Source organism: Canis lupus, chromosome X (assembly GCF_011100685.1).
Source record: "Canis lupus familiaris isolate Mischka breed German Shepherd chromosome X, alternate assembly UU_Cfam_GSD_1.0, whole genome shotgun sequence".
In the NCBI taxonomy this organism is placed as follows: Eukaryota; Metazoa; Chordata; class Mammalia; order Carnivora; family Canidae; genus Canis; species Canis lupus.
Genome location: NC_049260.1, coordinates 80,993,407 through 81,011,733, shown reverse-complemented (window position 1 = coordinate 81,011,733; position 18,327 = coordinate 80,993,407). Strand labels below are relative to the sequence as shown.

The following is an 18,327-nucleotide window of genomic DNA, read 5'->3' as shown; positions in this document are numbered from 1 at the left end:
TGAATGCCAGAGTGTTTATATTTTATTCTGTACAAAGTGGCATTTGATGCACCATTCTAACAGTTACCTTAATCAAATATTCATTTAGCGTATACATATATCATGTACACACACACACACACACACACACACACACAACACCCAAGTGCTCCAATATAAAATAACATTCACAGAAAAAACACTGGATAAATAAAACTCAGCCTACCTGATTAAAATTACTTGAAAACCAGAACAATTTCCCCCACTGGATATTTAACAATTATCAACTCCCCTTCCCCCTTAAAATTACTTTTACACAACAACACTTTATAGCTCAAACTGGGACTATGAAAGTTGTCGCATGCGGAATCCACAATATTAGTATAAATGTATATGTTATCAAGTAGTTTACTTCAAAAGGGATTTACTGTTACAATATTCTATTGGGAAACTGAGAAATGGACTTTAGTCCTAGATTTTTCATTTGACTAGCTTTGTGAAATTGGGCAAAATGTTTAAAGTTTCTAGGGCTCATCTGTAAAATAAGGGAGTTGAATGACATAATCTCCAAAGGGCTCTCCAGAGTGAAACGTTATGGTTCTGACAGTACCTGTTTAAAGCTGTCACAGCTTCAGCATCATCTTTACATGTGAGCAGTCTGTCTAAATTGTAGTCGAGTATTGCCAATCCCAGTTGTAAAATGGCCTTTATTCCATCATAGAAGAAACAGTCCACAACATTCACTGCACTTTCAATAGGAAGCACACTAATAAAAAGTGTGAGGAACCATGAGAGAGAAACTGAGGAAAAGAAGGTCATATCAGTCATGTGTTCTGTCAGCTGGGGAAGGTGATCCCTGATAAGTTCTTCAAAGACTGCCTGATCCACCAAGGCACCTGGTAAACATAAAAGGAAGTTTAAAAATGAACACCTTTCAAAAGGATTTGTTTCTGATACCTTTGCACTTGTTAGGATGCCAATATATCTCATTTCTATTCTTTAAATTATGAATTTCTTAGAGTGTCTTTTCTATATTTCACACATCTCTTTATCTGCTAGTAAAGTATGTCAAGAAGCGCTTGAGAAACTCAGTTCAAATTCATTTGAACAATAATTTACTGAATCTGTATTATGTGCAGAAACCTGTAATAGGTAGTATAAGAGAGACACCAATTAACGAAATAGCCTCATCTTCAAAGAGCTTAATATCTAGTAGAACTTAAGATAAATACACAAATAACTGTAATGAAAGACAATATGATCAATAACCCAGCCATAATACTGAAGGCTTATGAGGGTACAAAGTAGAGACCACCTGTGGCTTTGCAGTAGTATCAAAATCTATAAATATTTGATGACTGAAGAAAATACTATATAATGAACAAACCAAGAACTTGTTCCTTCTTTCAAACCTTGCAGATATCATCAATACCATTCATATAAATGTGGAGATTTTAAGCTATCTATCTCTCATCAGGAAACTATTAAAAATGTTCCAGTAGCTCTGGATACTTCAGACCACCACTGTTTCAGCAATACAGAGAAGGTAAATTTAAATTCCTACTTTAAAAAAAAAAATAAATTCCTACTTTATTTAAAGACCAAGCACTTTATCTTAAAAAAGTAACATAAATAATCTTTCCAATCATATATTCAGTACAAAAATCTCTTCTTGAGCATGTCAATGAATGTGACATTTTGATATTGCTTCTATTTTGTATATTTCAAAACCTAACTGATCAGTTCTTCCATTTGATATATAATTGGATAGACAAGAGACATATAAATTGTTTAGAAAAGAAATATGTGCTTATAGATGGGATGTGTGTCTGTGTGTTTTACCAATGATTCGACGGTTAAAATAATCAGGCAACATTCGTTCACACACAGCAACCAGAAGCCAAAAAGCTTCTTCCTCTTTTGCATACAGAAGCAGCACGGAGGTTAAGATGTTCATTGCCTAAAAGTCACAGAAAGAAAATAAATACATACATACATACATACTATTTGGGTGACAATTACATTTTTAAAACATTTATTTATTTATTCATTTATTCATATATATATATATAGAGAGAGAGAGAGAGAGAGAGAGGAGAGAGAGAGGCAAAGACATAGGCAGAGGAAGAAGCAATCTCTCCACAGAAGCCCAATGTGGGACCTGATTCCGGGACCTGAGCCAAAGGCAGCCGCCCAACCACTGAGCCACCCAGGCGTCCTTACATTTCTTCTTCAAACCCTTGTTTTCAGCAATAAAAACTATGAAAAGTAATCATAATGGAAATGTAAGAACTCTGAGCCAGTACAAAGCAAAACAAGGTGAAGTCAGACTAACATTTGCTAATCAGTTACTTAGCAGTAAATTCAAAGAAACTGTAGTAATATGAATATAGAACAAAATAAGTAAAACCTCTATAATTTGAGACTAATTTCAATGAGTAAAATATCTTATTACAAATCTTGGAAAAGACATAATTTTCAAAAACATTAAAACTGGAGAAACAAATTCTATCTGTATTTTCAACTACCTATAGGAGAACATCCCTCTAGATGTCAATCATCCTCAATTGTGTTCAAAACTAAACATCTTTCTTCTATTAAATAGGATTTTCTTTGCTATCCTAATTTTAATCATGCTAGAAACCCTTTATCTGCCACATAAAGATTGTCTTTATAGCCTAGAGTCTCTTATAAAATATCTTTAAATCTGCTTTATCTTCTCTATTCCACCCTTTCTCCTAATTTATCTTGCATACAAATGTCAAATCATTACTTTTATATAACATTTGGCTGCAGCACTTATATAATAAAGGCAATAAACCCTTAATGAATAGAATCTGGAAAGAATGGAAATGAGTGAAGAAAATTAAATCTCCTGTATCCTACCTACCCAGAGATCAGCACTGTTAACAAGTTGATGTATTTGTGTGTGTGTTTTCCTTTCTTTTTCCCCTTCTAAAATTCATACCAAACTGTTTTTTTTTACTTAGCATCCCACTATACATTTCCAATGCCATTAAATAATTCTTCTAAAACAGTGTATTTAATGACTATGAAATAATCTAGTAAGTTGAATATACTATAAATTACTTGACCATTCTATTACTGTTGGACATTTAGTTTGGATCCAATTTTCCACTATTATATATAACACTGCAATGAACAACTTTGTATATAAATCTTCATCCAATTGCTTAACTATTTTCTCAGGAAAGATATACAGCAGTGAAAGTATTCAGTTAAAGAAAACTATTTTTATTTTTTAATTTGAAGACTTTATTCAATTATTTGAGGGAGAGAGAGAGGATGAGCAGGGGGAGGAGCAGAGGGAGAGAAACAAGCCGACTCCCTGATGACCACAGAACCAGAGGCAAGGCTTGATCCCAGGACCCTGAGATCATGACCCAAGTTGAAGGCAGATGCCTAACCCATCTGAGCCATCCAGGCCCCCCAAAAATACTATTTTTAAAGGATATGATATTATTGCCAAATTGTATTCCAAAAAGACTGTACCAATTTATATTTCTGATCAATAGTGTTCAAATGCTTATTTCACTGCTTCTTTGCCTATACTAAATACTGAGAATTGTAATAATTTCAATTGTTTTTTATTTGATAGTGAGAATGGTATTTCATGGTTTTAATTTGAATTTCTTTAAGGCTAAACTTACTTTTTTTTAAATTTTATTTATTTATGATAGTCACACACACAGAGAGAGAGAGAGAGAGGCAGAGACATAGGCAGAGGGAGAAGCAGGCTCCATGCACCAGGAGCCCGACGTGGGATTCGATCCCGGGTCTCTAGGATCGCGCCCTGGGCCAAAGGCAGGCGCTAAACCGCTGCGCCACCCAGGGATCCCTAAACTTACTTTTTTAGGCTTTGTTAATCTATCTGTATTTTTGGTTCTATGACTAATCTTTTCATGTTCATTGCTCATTTTTATATTTAATGCTTTTCTTATAGATGAGGGTGACAAAACACGAGAGACACCTAACTCTGGGAAACGAACAAGAGGTAGTGGAAAGGGAGGTGGGCAGGGGGTTGTGGTGACTGGGTGGCGGGCACTGAGGGGGGCACTTGGTGGGATGAGCACTGGGTGTTATGCTATATGTTGGCAAACTGAACTCCAGTAAAAAAAGATTATTGTACTAAGTATGTAAATTATTTGCCAGATTTGGCACTGTATTTGACTTCAAGTTTAGTGTTTTTCTTAATTTAAATTCAATTTGTCAACATATAGTATATAATTAGTTTCAGATGTAGTTTTCAATGGTTCATCAGTTGCATATATAACCAGTATTCATCACATCACATGCCCTCCTTAATTCCTGTCACCCAATTACCCCATCCTTCCACTCACCTCCCCTTCAGCAACCCTCAGTTTGTTTCCCAGAGTTAGAAGTCTCTCATGGTTTGCCTTCGTCTCTGATTTTTTTTCCCACTCAGTTTCCCTTCCTTCCCTTATAGTCCACATATGAGTGAAACCACATGATAATGTCTTTCTCCAACTGACTTATTTCACTTAACACAATACCCTCCAGTTCCATCCATGTCGGTGTAAATGGTAGGTATTCATTCTTTCTGATGGCTAATATTCCATTGTATATATACACAACATCTTCTTTATCCATTCATCTGATGAAGGACATCTCAGCTCCTTCCACAGTTTGGCTATAGTGAACATTGCTGCTGTGAACATTGGGGTGCAGGTGTCCCATCGTTTCACTACATCTGTATCTCTGGGGTAAATACTCAGTAGTGCAATTGCTGGGTCACAGGGTAGTTCTATTTTTAGCCTCCATACTGTTTTTCAAAGTGGCTATTTAGGTTTTTTTTTTTAATATTAACTTATTTGTTTGAGAGAGAGGGAGAGAATGTGCCCAACCATGGGAGGGGAGGTGGTGGCTGAGCAGAGGGAGAGTGATGGAGACAATATTAAGCAGACTCCTTGCTGAGCATGGAGCCCGATGCGGGGCTGATCTCAGGATCCTAAAATCACAACCTGAGCTGAAACCAAGTCAGACACTCAATCGACTGAACCACCCAGTCACCCCTCAACTTTAGTTTTTACTCCATCAATTTTCCTGCTCAAGAAGCCATAATGGGAGGAGGTGTCAGTGAAAATGGCGGAGTAAGTCCCTCTGAAAATGCTCTCTTCGATACACTCAACAAGAACACTGACAAGTATTGTTGGAACCAATTTTTCAGAACTCTGAAAATTAACCAAAATCTTAAAGCAATTCAGAAAGCATTTATTTAAAATGGCTGAATCTCAGTAAAAACAGCAAGCTCTTTGGGATTTTAAATTGCCAATACCCAGCCCCCCTCCTCAGCTTCAGAGTAGTCTTAAAAACCAACATTCTAGCAATCATGGTTAAAAACTCCTAGCAGCTACCTTAGGGAACCGACTGGGGGCTAGGTTATTTAAGAGCCCCATTTCCACATAATTACGATTTATTTAACCTGTCTGGTGGTTTCCACATAAAGACCCCACTCCCAAGTCTGTGTTTGTTTGATCTAAGACAAGGTTAACCATAGGCAAAGAGCCTTTTCCCCAGAGTTTATGCTGAAAACAATCGGAGGCAGTTACTGAACACATGGCTTGCTAAGGCAGTGGATAACAGTTGGGTCAAACAATAGGCTAATAAAGGGTTAAAATGAAAAGGTGGGGAATGAGATATCCATAGGTGGCTTTTTAAAGCTCTGACATATTCCTGGTAATCTAGAAGGCCATATGAGTGATATGGCTTTATGCATATCCAGAGCTGTGTATATGCTCAAGAAGAAACAGAAAAGGCCCAAAGCTCGCACCTCTGGTTAAACTTGAAGTTCTACACAAGCAGAATGTGATGGAGAATAGAAAAAAATAGGGAAAAATCAACAAACCAAAAGTTGGTTCTTTGAAAAGATGTTTTAAGAAATTAAAAAAAAAAAAAGAAAAAAGAAAAAAACCATGAAACACCTTTAGGTATTCTAACCAAAAGATAAAAGCAGAGAGAAAGGACTCAAATTACTAAAATCAGGAAATAGTGAACATTACTACCAATCTTGACAGAAATAAAAATGATTATAAGGGAATGTGCTAACAAATGAGATAACTTAGATAAAATGGATAAAGTCCTAGAAAAACACAAACTACAGAGACCAATTTAAGAAGAAATAGAAAAATCTGAATAGACTTATAACAAGTAGAGACTAAATTAATAATGAAATAATTTCCTGCACAGAATACTCTAGGAACAGATGGCTTCACTAGCAAATTCTACCAAACATTTAAATAAGAGTTAAAATCAATCCATTATAAATTCTTCAAAAAAACAGGAAAGGAAGAAATACTACCCAGCTCATTCTATGAGGCTATACCAAAACCAAAGGTATCTCAAGAAAAATTTTATTGAAATATTTTATGAATATAAATGTAAAAATTCTAAACAAAATACGAGCAAACTGAATCCAATAACACATAAAAAGGATTATACACCAAGACTCAGTGAGATTCATCTTGGAAATACAAGGTGGGTCAACATATGTGAAAATAAACCAATGTAATACACGATATTAATAAAGGGGAAAAATCACACGATTATCTCAATAGACAAAGAAAAATTGTTTGACAAAATCTAACACCCTTTCATGGTAAAAACACTCAATAAGCTAGGAATATATGGGAACTTCCTCAACCTGATAGAGAATCTACTAAAAACCCACAGCTAACATCATACTTAATGATGAAAGACTAACTGCATCCCCCCATGATAAATAATAAGACAGGAATATACATTCTCACCAGCTCTCTTCAACACTGTACTGAAGGTTCTAGCCATGTCAATTAGTCAAGAAAAAGGAACAAAAGATATCCTGATCAGAATGGAAGAAGTAAAATATCACCATTCAGATTCTATGATTTTATATTTAGAAAATTCTAAGGAATCCACAAAAAAATCTACTAAAACTTAATAAGCTCAGGAAAATTACAGTATACAAGATCAATATACATATGAATCAATTTTATTTCTATATACTGGCAATGAAAATTCCAAAAATTAAATCAAGAAAATAATTCTATTTACTATATCAAAAAGAATAAAGTATTTAGAAATAAAATTAACAAAGGAAGTACAGGGCTTAGGAGGTGGAAACTATAAAATAACTTTGAATAAGATTTAAAAAGAACTAAATAGGGGTGCCTGGGTGGCTCAGTAGGTTAAACATCTGCCTTGGGCTCAGGTCATGATTCCAGGGTCCTGGGATCGAGCCCCACATCAGCTCCCTGATCAGTGGGGAGCCTGTTTCTCCCTCTCCCTCCCCCTCTGCTACTCCACCTGCTTGTATTCTTTCTCTCTCTCTCTCTTTCTCTCTCCCTCTCTCTCACTAGCTCCCTCACTGGCTCTGTCAAACAAACAAACAAGTAAACAAACAAACAAACAAACAAATAAATTTTAAAAGACCTAAATAAATGGAAAAGAAAGATATCCTGTGCTCATGGATTAGAAGACTTAATATTGTTAATATACAGTATTCCCCAAGTTGACCTACAGATTCAATACAATGACTATCAAAATCCCAGCTGGCTTTTTAACCCCCAGAAATTAATAAGCTAATCCTAAAATTCATGTGGAAATGCAAGGGATCCAAAAGAGCCAAAGCAATCTTGGAAAAGAATAAAGTGAAAGGACTCACATTTCCTTATTTCAAGTTATTACCCAGCTGTAGCAAAAAAAAAAAAGTGATACTAGCATAAGAACAGAAATATAAATCAATGAAATAATAAATCAATGATGCAAGTCCAGAAATAAACCCTAATATTTATGGTCAACTGATTTTCAACAAGGGTGCCAGAGTGATTCAGTGAGTGAAAAGAATAGTTTTTTCAACAACTACTACTGGAACAACTGGCTAGCTACAAGTAAAGGAATGAAGCTGAACTCCCTCCATAAACCATACACAAAAATTAACACAAAATAGCTCAGACACCTAAATTTAAGCATCAAAACTGTAACTCTCTTAGAAGAAAATATAGGAGTAAATATTTTGAAGCTTGGATTAGGCAATAGCTTCTTAAATATGACATCAGAAGCACACATGACAAAGAAAAAAAGAGATTGGACTATATCATTAAAACTTTAAAAAACTGGGTAGCCCCAGTGGCACAGCAGGTTAGCGCCGCCTGCAGCCCAGGGTGTGATCCTGGAAACCCGGGATCGAATTCCACATCAGGCTCCCTGCATGGAGCCTGCTTCTCCCTCTGCCTGTATCTCTGTCTCTCATGAATAAAAAAATTGAAAAAATCTTAAAAAAAAAAACTTTTAAAAACTTAAAACTAAAACTTTGTGCTCTAAAGGACACCATTAAGAAAGTTAAAGGACAACATCAGGGTAGGAGAAAATATTTGCAAATATATCTGATAAGGGATTGGTATCCAGAATATGTAAAGAACCATTAACATTTAATAATAACAACATAAATAACGAACTTTACAAATGGGCAAGCAATCTGAATAGCCATTTCTTCAAGGAATATATACAAATAGCCAATAAGCTTATTAGGGAAATGCAAATCAAGACCACAATGAGCTACCACTTCACATTCACTAGGATGGCTATAATCAAGAAGAGAGACAATGGGAGGAGGGGCAACATGGTGGAAGAGTAGGGTCTCCAAATCACCTGTCCCCACCAAATTACCTAGATAACCTTCAAATTATCCTGAAAATCTATGAATTCGGCCTGAGATTGAAAGAGAGAACAGCTGGTATGCTACAGTAAGAAGAGTTCACGCTTCTATCAAGGTAGGAAGACAGGGAAAAAAGAAATAAAGAAACAAAAGGCCTCCAAGGGGGAGGGACCCCGCAAGGAGCCGGGCTGAGGCTGGGGCGAGTGCCCCCAGGACAGGAGAGCTCCTTCCCGGAGAAGCAGGAGCTGCACCAATATTCCCGGGGGAAAGGCACCCGCAGGGATTTGGAGCAGGACCCCAGGAGGGGCGGGGATGTCCTCAGGCTCCCTGGGACAGTAACAGAGGAACTGCGTCCCGGAGAGAGTGCGCCAAGCTCCCTGAAGGGCTGCAGCGCCCACGGATGGACCCGGAGCAGCTCAGAGGGGCTCGGGCAGAGGAAGAGGCTCCGTGTGGAGGGGGCTGCGCGGCTTGGGAGAGCTTGGAGGGGCTAGGCGGCGGCTCCGCAGAGAGGGGGCTGCGCCGCCGGGAGCGCGAATCCACCAGCGCAGGCCCGGGAGCACTGGGCTCCGGGACACAGCCCCGGATCCGGCCTCCCCCCGGGGACAGGCAGAGGCCGGGAGGGCCCAGGACAGCAAGGACGCTCCTGCCTCGAGCTGAGCAGATCAGCGGCCCCACCCCAGAGCCTCCAGGCCCTGCAGAAGGAGAGCTCTCTAGTTACTGCGGGAGCTGAATCCAGGGCTCCAGAGCTGGCCCTGCCACTGTGGTTGTTCCTCCTGGGGCCTCATGGGGTAAACAACTCCCACTGAGCCCTGCACCAGGCAGGGGGCAGAGCAGCTCCCCCAAGTGCTAACACCTGAAAATCAGCACAACAGGCCCCTCCCCCAGAAGACCAGCTAGACGGACAAGTTCCAGGGGAAGTCAGGGACTTAAAGTATATAGAATCAGAAGATACTCCCCCGTGTTTTTTTTTTTTTGTTGTTGTTGTTGTTTTTTGTTTTTTGTTTTTTTTTTGCTTTTTGATTTGTTTCCTTCCCCAACCCTTTTTTTCCTTTCTTTCTTTTTCTTCTCTATTTTTTTCCTTTTTTCTTTTTCTCTTTTCTTTCCTTCTTTCTCTCCTCTCTTTTTGTCCTTTTCCCAATACAACTTGCTTTTGGCCACTCTGCACTGAACAAAATGACTAGAAGGAAAACCTCACCTCAAAAGAAAGAATCAGAAACAGTCCTCTCTCCCACAGAGTTACAAAATCTGGATTACAATTCAATGTCAGAAAGCCATTTCAGAAGCACTATTATACAGATACTGGTGGCTCTAGAAAAAAGCATAAAGGACTCAAGTAACTTCATGACTGCAGAATTTAGATCCAATCAGGCAGAAATTAAAAATCAATTGAATGAGATGCAATCCAAACTAGAAGTCCTAACAACGAGGGTTAACGAGGTGGAAGAACGAGTGAGTGACATAGAAGACAAGTTGATGGCAAAGAGGGAAACTGAGGAGAAAAGAGACAAACAATTAAAAGACCATGAAGATAGATTAAGGGAAATAAAAGCCTGAGGAAGAAAAACCTACGTTTAATTGGGGTTCCCGAGGGTGCCGAAAGGGCCAGAGGGCCAGAATATTTATTTGAACAAATCCTAGCTGAAAACTTTCCTAATCTGGGAAGGGAAACAGGCATTCAGATCCAGGAAATAGAGAGATCCCCCCCTAAAATCAATAAAAACCGTTCAACACCTCGACATTTAATAGTTAAGCTTGCAAATTCCAAAGATAAAGAGAAGATCCTTAAAGCAGCAAGAGACAAGAAATCCCTGACTTTTATGGGGAGGAGTCTTAGGGTAACAACAGACCTCTCCACAGATACCTGGCAGGCCAGAAAGGGCTGGCATGATATATTCAGGGTCCTAAATGAGAAGAACATGCATCCAAGAATACTTTATCCAGCAAGGCTCTCTTTCAAAATGGTAGAAGAGATAAAGAGCTTCCAAGACAGGCAGGAACTGAAAGAATTTGTGACCTCCAAACCAGCTCTGCAAGAAATTTTAAGGGGGACTCTTAAAATTCCCCTTTAAGAAGAAGTTCAGTGGAACAATCCACAAAAACAAGGACTGAATAGATATCATGGTGACACTAAACTCATATCTCTCAATAGTAACTCTGAACATGAATGGGCTTAATGACCCCATCAAAAGGTACAGGGTTTCAGACTGGATAAAAAAGCAGGACCCATCTATTTGCTGTCTACTAGAGACTCATTTTAGACAGAAGGACACCTACAGCCTGAAAATAAAAGGTTGGAGAACCATTTACCATTCGAATGGTCCTCAAAAGAAAGCAGGGATAGCCATCCTCATATCAGATAAACTAACATTTACCCCAAAGACAGTAGTGAGAGATGAAGAGGGACACTATATCATACTTAAAGGATCTATCCAACAAGAGAACTTAACAATCCTTAATATGTATGCCCCAAATGTGGGAGCTGCCAAATATATCAATCAATTAATAACCAAAGTGAAGAAATACTTAGATAATAATACACTTATACTTGGTGACTTCAATCCAGTGCTTTCTATACTCGATAGGTCTTCTAAGCACAACATCTCCAAAGAAACGAGAGCTTTAAATGATACACTGGACCAGATGGATTTCACAGATATCTAGAGAACTTTACATCCAAACTCAACTGAATACACATTCTTCTCAAGTGCACATGGAACTTTCTCCAGAATAGACCACATACTGGGTCACAAATTGGGTCTGAACCGATACCAAAAGATTGGGATCGTCCCCTGCATATTCTCAGACCATAATGCCTTGAAATTAGAACTAAATCAAAACAAGAATTTTGGAAGGACCTCAAACACGTGGAGGTTAAGGACCATCCTGCTAAAAGATGAAAGGGTCAACCAGGAAATTAAGGAAGAATTAAAAAGATTCATGGAAACTAATGGGAATGAAGATACAACCGTTCAAAATCCTTGGGATGCAGCAAAAGCAGTCCTGAGGGGGAAATACATCGCAATACAAGAATCCATCCAAAAACTGGAAAGAACTCAAATACAAAAGCTAACCTTACACATAAAGTAGCTAGAGAAAAAACAGCAGATGGACCCTACGCCCAGCAGAAGAAGAGAGTTAATAAAGATTCGAGCAGAACTCAACGAAATCGAGACCAGAAGAATAGTGGAACAGATCAACAGAACCAGGAGTTGGTTCTTTGAAAGAATTAGTAAGATAGATAAACCATTAGCCAGGCTTATTAAAAAGAAGAGAGAGAAGACTCAAATTAATAAAATCATGAATGAGAAAGGAGAGATCACTACCAACACCAAGGAAATACAAACGATTTTAAAACCATATTATGAGCAGCTATATGCCAAAAAATTAGGCAATCTAGAAGAAATGGACACATTCCTGGAAAGCCACAAACTACCAAAACTGGAACAGGAAGAAATAGAAAACCTGAACAGACCAATAACCAGGGAGGAAATTGAAGCAGTCATCAAAAACCTCCCAAGACACAAAAGTCTAGGGCCAGATGGCTTCCCAGGGGAATTCTATCAAACGTTTAAAGAAGAAACCATACCTATTCTACTAAAGCTGTTTGTAAAGATAGAGATGGAGTACTTCCAAATTCGTTCTATGAGGCCAGCATCACCTTAATTCCAAAACCAGACAAAGACCCCACCAAAAAGGAGAATTACAGACCAATATCCCTGATGAACATGGATGCAAAAATTCTCAACAAGATACTAGCCAATAGGATCCAACAGTACATTAAGAAAATTATTCACCATGACCAAGTAGGATTTATCCCCGGGACACAAGGCTGGTTCAACACCCGTAAAACAATCAATGTGATTCATCATATCAGCAAGAGAAAAACCAAGAAGCATATGATCCTCTCATTAGATGCACACAAAGCATTTGACAAAATACAGCATCCATTCCTGATCAAAACTCTTCAGAGTGTAGGGATAGAGGGAACATTCCTTAACATCTTAAAAGCCATCTACGAAAAGCCCACAGCAAATATCATTCTCAATGGGGAAGCACTGGGAGCCTTTCCCCTAAGATCAGGAACAAGCCAGGGATGTCCACTCTCACCACTGCTATTCAACATAGTACTGGAAGTCCTAGCCTCAGCAATCAGACAACAAAAAGACATTAAAGGCATTCAAATTGGCAAAGAAGAAGTCAAACACTCCCTCTTCGCCGATGACATGATACTCTACATAGAAAACCCAAAAGTCTCCACCCCAAGATTGCTAGAACTTATACAGCAATTTGGTAGCGTGGCAGGATACAAAATCAATGCCCAGAAATCAGTGGCATTTCTATACACTAACAATGAGACTGAAGAAAGAGAAATTAAGGAGTCAATCCCATTTACAATTGCACCCACAAGCATAAGATACCTAGGAATAAACCTAACCAAAGAGGCAAAGGATCTATACCCTAAAAACTATAGAATACCTCTGAAAGAAATTGAGGAAGACACAAAGAGATGGAAAAATATTCCATGCTCATGGATTGGAAGAATTAATATTGTGAAAATGTCAATGTTACCCAGGGCAAGTTACACGTTTAATGCAATCCCTATCAAAATACCATGGACTTTCTTCAGAGTTAGAACACATTATTTTAAGATTTGTGTGGAATCAGAAAAGACCCTGAATAGCCAGGGGAATTTTAAAAAAGAAAACCGTAGCTGGGGGCATCACAATGCCAGATTTCAGGTTGTACTACAAAGCTGTGGTCATCAAGACAGTGTGGTACTGGCACAAAAAGACACATAGATCAATGGAACAGAATAGAGAACCCAAAAGTGGACCCTCAACTTTATGGTCAACTAATATTCGATAAAGGAGGAAAGACTATCCATTGGAAGATAGACAGTCTCTTCAATAAATGGTGCTGGGAATATTGGACATCCACATGCAGAAGAATGAAACTAGACCACTCTCTTTCACCATACACAAAGATAAACTCAAAATGGATGAAAGATCTAAATGTGAGACAAGATTCCATCAAAATCCTAGAGGAGAACACAGGCAACACCCTTTTTGAACTCAGCCACAGTAACTTCTTGCAAGATACATCCACGATGGCAAAAGAAACAAAAGCAAAAATGAACTATTGGGACTTCATCAAGATAAGAAGCTTTTGTACACCAAAGGATACAGTCAACAAAACTAAAAGACAACCTACAGAATGGGAGAAGATATTTGCAAATGATGTATCAGATAAAGGGCTAGTTTCCAAGATCTTTAAAGAACTTATTAAACTCAATACCAAAGAAACAAACAATCCAATCATGAAAAGGGCAAAAGACATGAACAGAAATCTCACAGAGGAAGACATAGACATGTCCAACATGCACATGAGAAAATGCTCACCATCACTTGCCATCAGGGAAATACAAATCAAAACCACAATGAGATACCACCTCACACCAGTGAGAATGGGGAAAATTAACAAGGCAGGAAACCACAAATGTTGGAGAGGATGTGGAGAAAAGGGAACCCTCTTGCACTGTGGGTGGGAATGTGAATTGGTGCAACCACTCTGGAAAACTGTGTGGAGGTTCCTCAAAGTGTTAAAAATAGACCTGCCCTACTATCCAGCAATTGCACTGTTGGGGATTTACCCCAAAGATACAGATGCAATGACACGCCAGGACACCTGCACCCCGATGTTTCTAGCAGCAATGGCCACAATAGCTAAACTGTGGAAGGAGCCTTGGTGTCCATCGAAAGATGAATGGATAAAGAAGATGTGGTTTATGTATACAATGGAATATTACTCAGCCATTAGAAATGACAAATACCCACCATTTGCTTCAACGTGGATGGACCTGGAGGGTATTATGCTGAGTAAAGTAAGTCAATCGGAGAAGCACAAACATTATATGTTCTCATTCATTTGGGGGAATATAAATAATAGTGAAAGGGAATATAAGGGACGGGAGAAGAAATGTGTTGGAAATATCAGAAAGGGAGACAGAACATAAAGACTCCTAACTCTGGGAAATGAACTAGGGGTGGTGGAAGGGGAGGTGGGCGGGGGGTGGGGGTGAATGGGTGATGGGCACTGGGGGGGGCACTTGACAGGATGAGCACTGGGTGTTATTCTGTATGTTGGTAAATTGAACACCAATAAAAAATAAATTTATTAAAAAAAAGAAGATAGACAATGAAGTGTTATCAAGGATGTGGAAAAATTGGAACCCTCAGCACATTGCTGGTGGGAAGGTAAAATGGTGCCATCTCTGAGAGGTAGTTTGGCAGTACAACAAAATGTTAAAAATAGAGTGACCATATAACTCAGCAATTCCACTTCTAGGTATATACCTAAAATAATAAAAAAACAATGTCTACACAAAAAGCTCTACAGGAACATCCATGGCAGCATTATTCATAATAGCCAAAATGTTGAAACAACCCAATAAGTCTATCAACCATTGAATAGATTAACAAATGTGGTATGTCCATACAATGGAGTATTGTATTATTCAGCCTACAAATGTATGCTACAAAATTGATGAATTTAAATGAAAGAAAGCAGACACAAAAGACCACATATTTATCATTCCATTTACATAAAATGTCTATGATAGGCAAATGCATAGAGGCAGAAAAGTCGATTATTGATTGCCTAGAGTTGGGGGTAGGGTGAATGGGAAGTAATTCTTGATGGATATGGGGCTTCTTTCAGGGGTGTTTTGGAATTAGGTTGTGATGGTGGTCGCATGACATTTATGAGTATACTAAAAACAATAAAAGATAAAGTTTGTGGTATGTGAATTGTATCTGTAGAGAGGTTAAAGGAAAGTAAAGGGAAAAGAAAGGGAAGAAAGAAAAGGAAGAAAATAGATCAAATAAATGGAAGGGAGGGAGGGGGGGAAGAATGAAAAATAAAGCAAGCTAGTCAGCACTAATGAGTCAGTACGGCTCCCATGGCTCCTTCATCAAAAGCAATAAACCTGCTTATCAAATTCAGACTTTTCCCAGGGTTGAATGATTCTCCATGATCTTGTCCCACACAAAGTTTAGTTACTTCTTGATTCCAACATGAACCTAGCCAGTCTGATCTCCATGGCAGGCTTAGTCTTACCTGAATGGTATTGCTCATATTGTTACCTTAACTCAGAATAAATTTCCTCTTGCCCTCCATGTTTCTAATTTTACTCTCATCTTTTAGTGAGTTTTATTTATCTATTGAGTGAGTGAGTGAGTGAGTGAGAGATTGTATGTATGTGAGTAGGGCAGAGACAGAGAGAGAATCTCAAGTAGACTCTGTGCTAAGTGTGGAGCCTGACCCCACAACCCTGAGGTCATGACCTGAGCTGAAACCAAGAGTCAGATGCCTACTGGACTGAGCCACCCAGTCGGTCTTTTAGAAGTCAAAAACAAGTGCTACCTACTTTGAAGGTGCCTCTACACTACTACATATAGATAACATCACAGAATCTGTGAGTGTAAATTCTTTGAGGAAAGAAGCACTACGGTTCTTTTTTTTTTTTTTTACCTCTCAGAGATCTTAAAATATGCTAAATACTTGTAATTTAGGTGATTGGTTCACTTAAATTGCTTTTTGAAAAAATTCTCTTGATAAGATTTAATGGGTAAGATTGATACATAATCATTATGAGTGCTCAGTTCATTAAAAGGAATGTGTGGCTGAGACTACTAGCTATCCACCACAATCCTATCTCCCCTTCTTCGATAGTATCTGAACATATATATGCTCGGTCACATTATATTTTGCAGACTTCTTTGTAAATAGGTATGGCCATAAAACCAAGATCCTTACATAATATGGATGAAGTGATATATGCAGGCTTTAGACCTAAAAGCCAATAAATTTTACCACAATTGTTTCTCCATGCTCTCTCCTGCTTCCTGTGAGGGGTAATGGCAATGAAAGAGCATGTTGGAAGCCATGTTTGAAGATGACGGAGCCTGCTGTTAGCCTAAATCCCTGAATAATCTCATGAATCTCTGCCTATCGACTTAAATACTCTTGCTCTTCTTTGTTTATATGTTTGAGGAAACTTTGTGTTTAAGTTATTACCTGTTTGAGATTATTTGTGTTAGCAGTCTAACTTCCCTAATTAATATAGTGTGCTCCTAAAGGATTTTTTCCAATGATTCCCCCACTACTTACAAAATAAAATTCAAACTCCTGACCTATCCTGATTTACCTTATTGATTTTTTTCTCTATCTACTTCGTTTCATTCACCCTACATTTCTACTAAACAAAACACGGTTCTAAATATATTCCATGTTTACCTCCCTGTGTTTGGTTACATTGATCCCTTTACCCAGAATATTCTTTCATTCCATCTCCATACATCCAAAATTCAATTAGACCTACAAATGCTAAACTCTTCCACGAGGCCTTCTCTGATTCCTCCAGATGAAAATAACTTATCCCTATTATAAATCCTAATAGAACTTTACATTTCTCTAATGATTTGTCCCACTTGTTTTTTATTTGACAATGAATATATGTTTTCATACTTACTCATCTGTTTACCTTCAAGGGTAGGATCCTTATATGACTCATCTTTCTACAGTCTTAAGCACCTAGCACAGTATCTTTTACAGAGCATGAATTCAACAAATATTTGTTAAAAGAAAAATGAAGTAATGAAATACCAATTCTCTTAAGTATTCCTACTACCATCCTACCTAGATTAAAAATACCCCCTATCAATCTCAGCCCAATCTCTGTCCTATTTATCACAATTTTAAAATTAATGGAGCTTTATTTAATATGGTGCTACCATTTGGAATAGGCACACAGATAGGCTTATAATGAAATCATACCTGGCAGTATCCAATTTTGGGATTCTTATATGCATAAGCAGTGAGCACCCGCCTCAGAGAAGATATGCCAGTGTCATTCTGAAAGGCTGGGTGTTCAGGCAGGGAGCGACACAAATCACGTTCAATTTCCTCAGTAGCCAAGTTGCAGGTCCCTAAGGACTGCTCAACCAATTCAGCATAATAGCCAGGATTAGCAGCCATGTCATTAACAGCACCTGTGCAGATGATTGCATTAAGATACAAAAGAAGAGGAATGTAATAAACCTACCACTTACATATACACATAAAGAATTGGATTAAATTTAGCTTTATACTCAAGTGCTATCCTAGTACAAACAAAAGGAAAGCCTTCACTAGAATCTACAACATCAGCATACCAATTTTATCTAATAGAATTTTCATGAACTGTTTCTTCCCCTTAACTTTTCTTTGACATTAGAGATAGAGACCTTCAATTAGCCATATCTTGCCTAATAAACTATTTTGCTCAGACAATAGATGTGTGGATATACAGGTAAATACATGTAACTACCTTATTCTCTTTGACTAATATGAACTCGTGACAAATAAGACTTTGTTCTAGTCATCTAGCCATATGCACTAAGTAATTATTTTTACTTAGTGCATTAGCTTCTGGAAGGGGCATAGCTAATGTCTGTTAATAAAATGAATAAATGTAATACCTGAAAAAAGCATCCAGAGCTCTCCCCTTAAGGCCTCTGGAATCCCTCTTATAACCAGATCTCGAGTCTTTTTGGTCCGAAACATGCTAACACCGCGCCCACATTCTGCAAATAGGATGTTCCATGACTGTTCCTTCATCTTTTCTTTCAACTGTA

The 18,327-nt window shown here is 38.1% G+C and overlaps 1 protein-coding gene across 2 annotated transcripts in view; it reads right to left on the bottom strand.

The window, feature by feature from the left end:
* TBC1D8B (TBC1 domain family member 8B) overlaps window positions 1-18,327 on the bottom strand; it is a 68,688-nt gene that overhangs the window by 14,908 nt on the left and 35,453 nt on the right. For both annotated transcript variants that reach the window (XM_038587995.1, XM_038587994.1), the window contains exons 9-12: window positions 18,172-18,322; window positions 17,489-17,703; window positions 1,822-1,939; window positions 590-875 (exon numbers count right to left, since the gene is read on the bottom strand). In XM_038587995.1, the coding sequence (XP_038443923.1) occupies window positions 590-875; window positions 1,822-1,939; window positions 17,489-17,703; window positions 18,172-18,322 (770 nt within the window). The remainder of the gene's footprint in view (window positions 1-589; window positions 876-1,821; window positions 1,940-17,488; window positions 17,704-18,171; window positions 18,323-18,327) is intronic.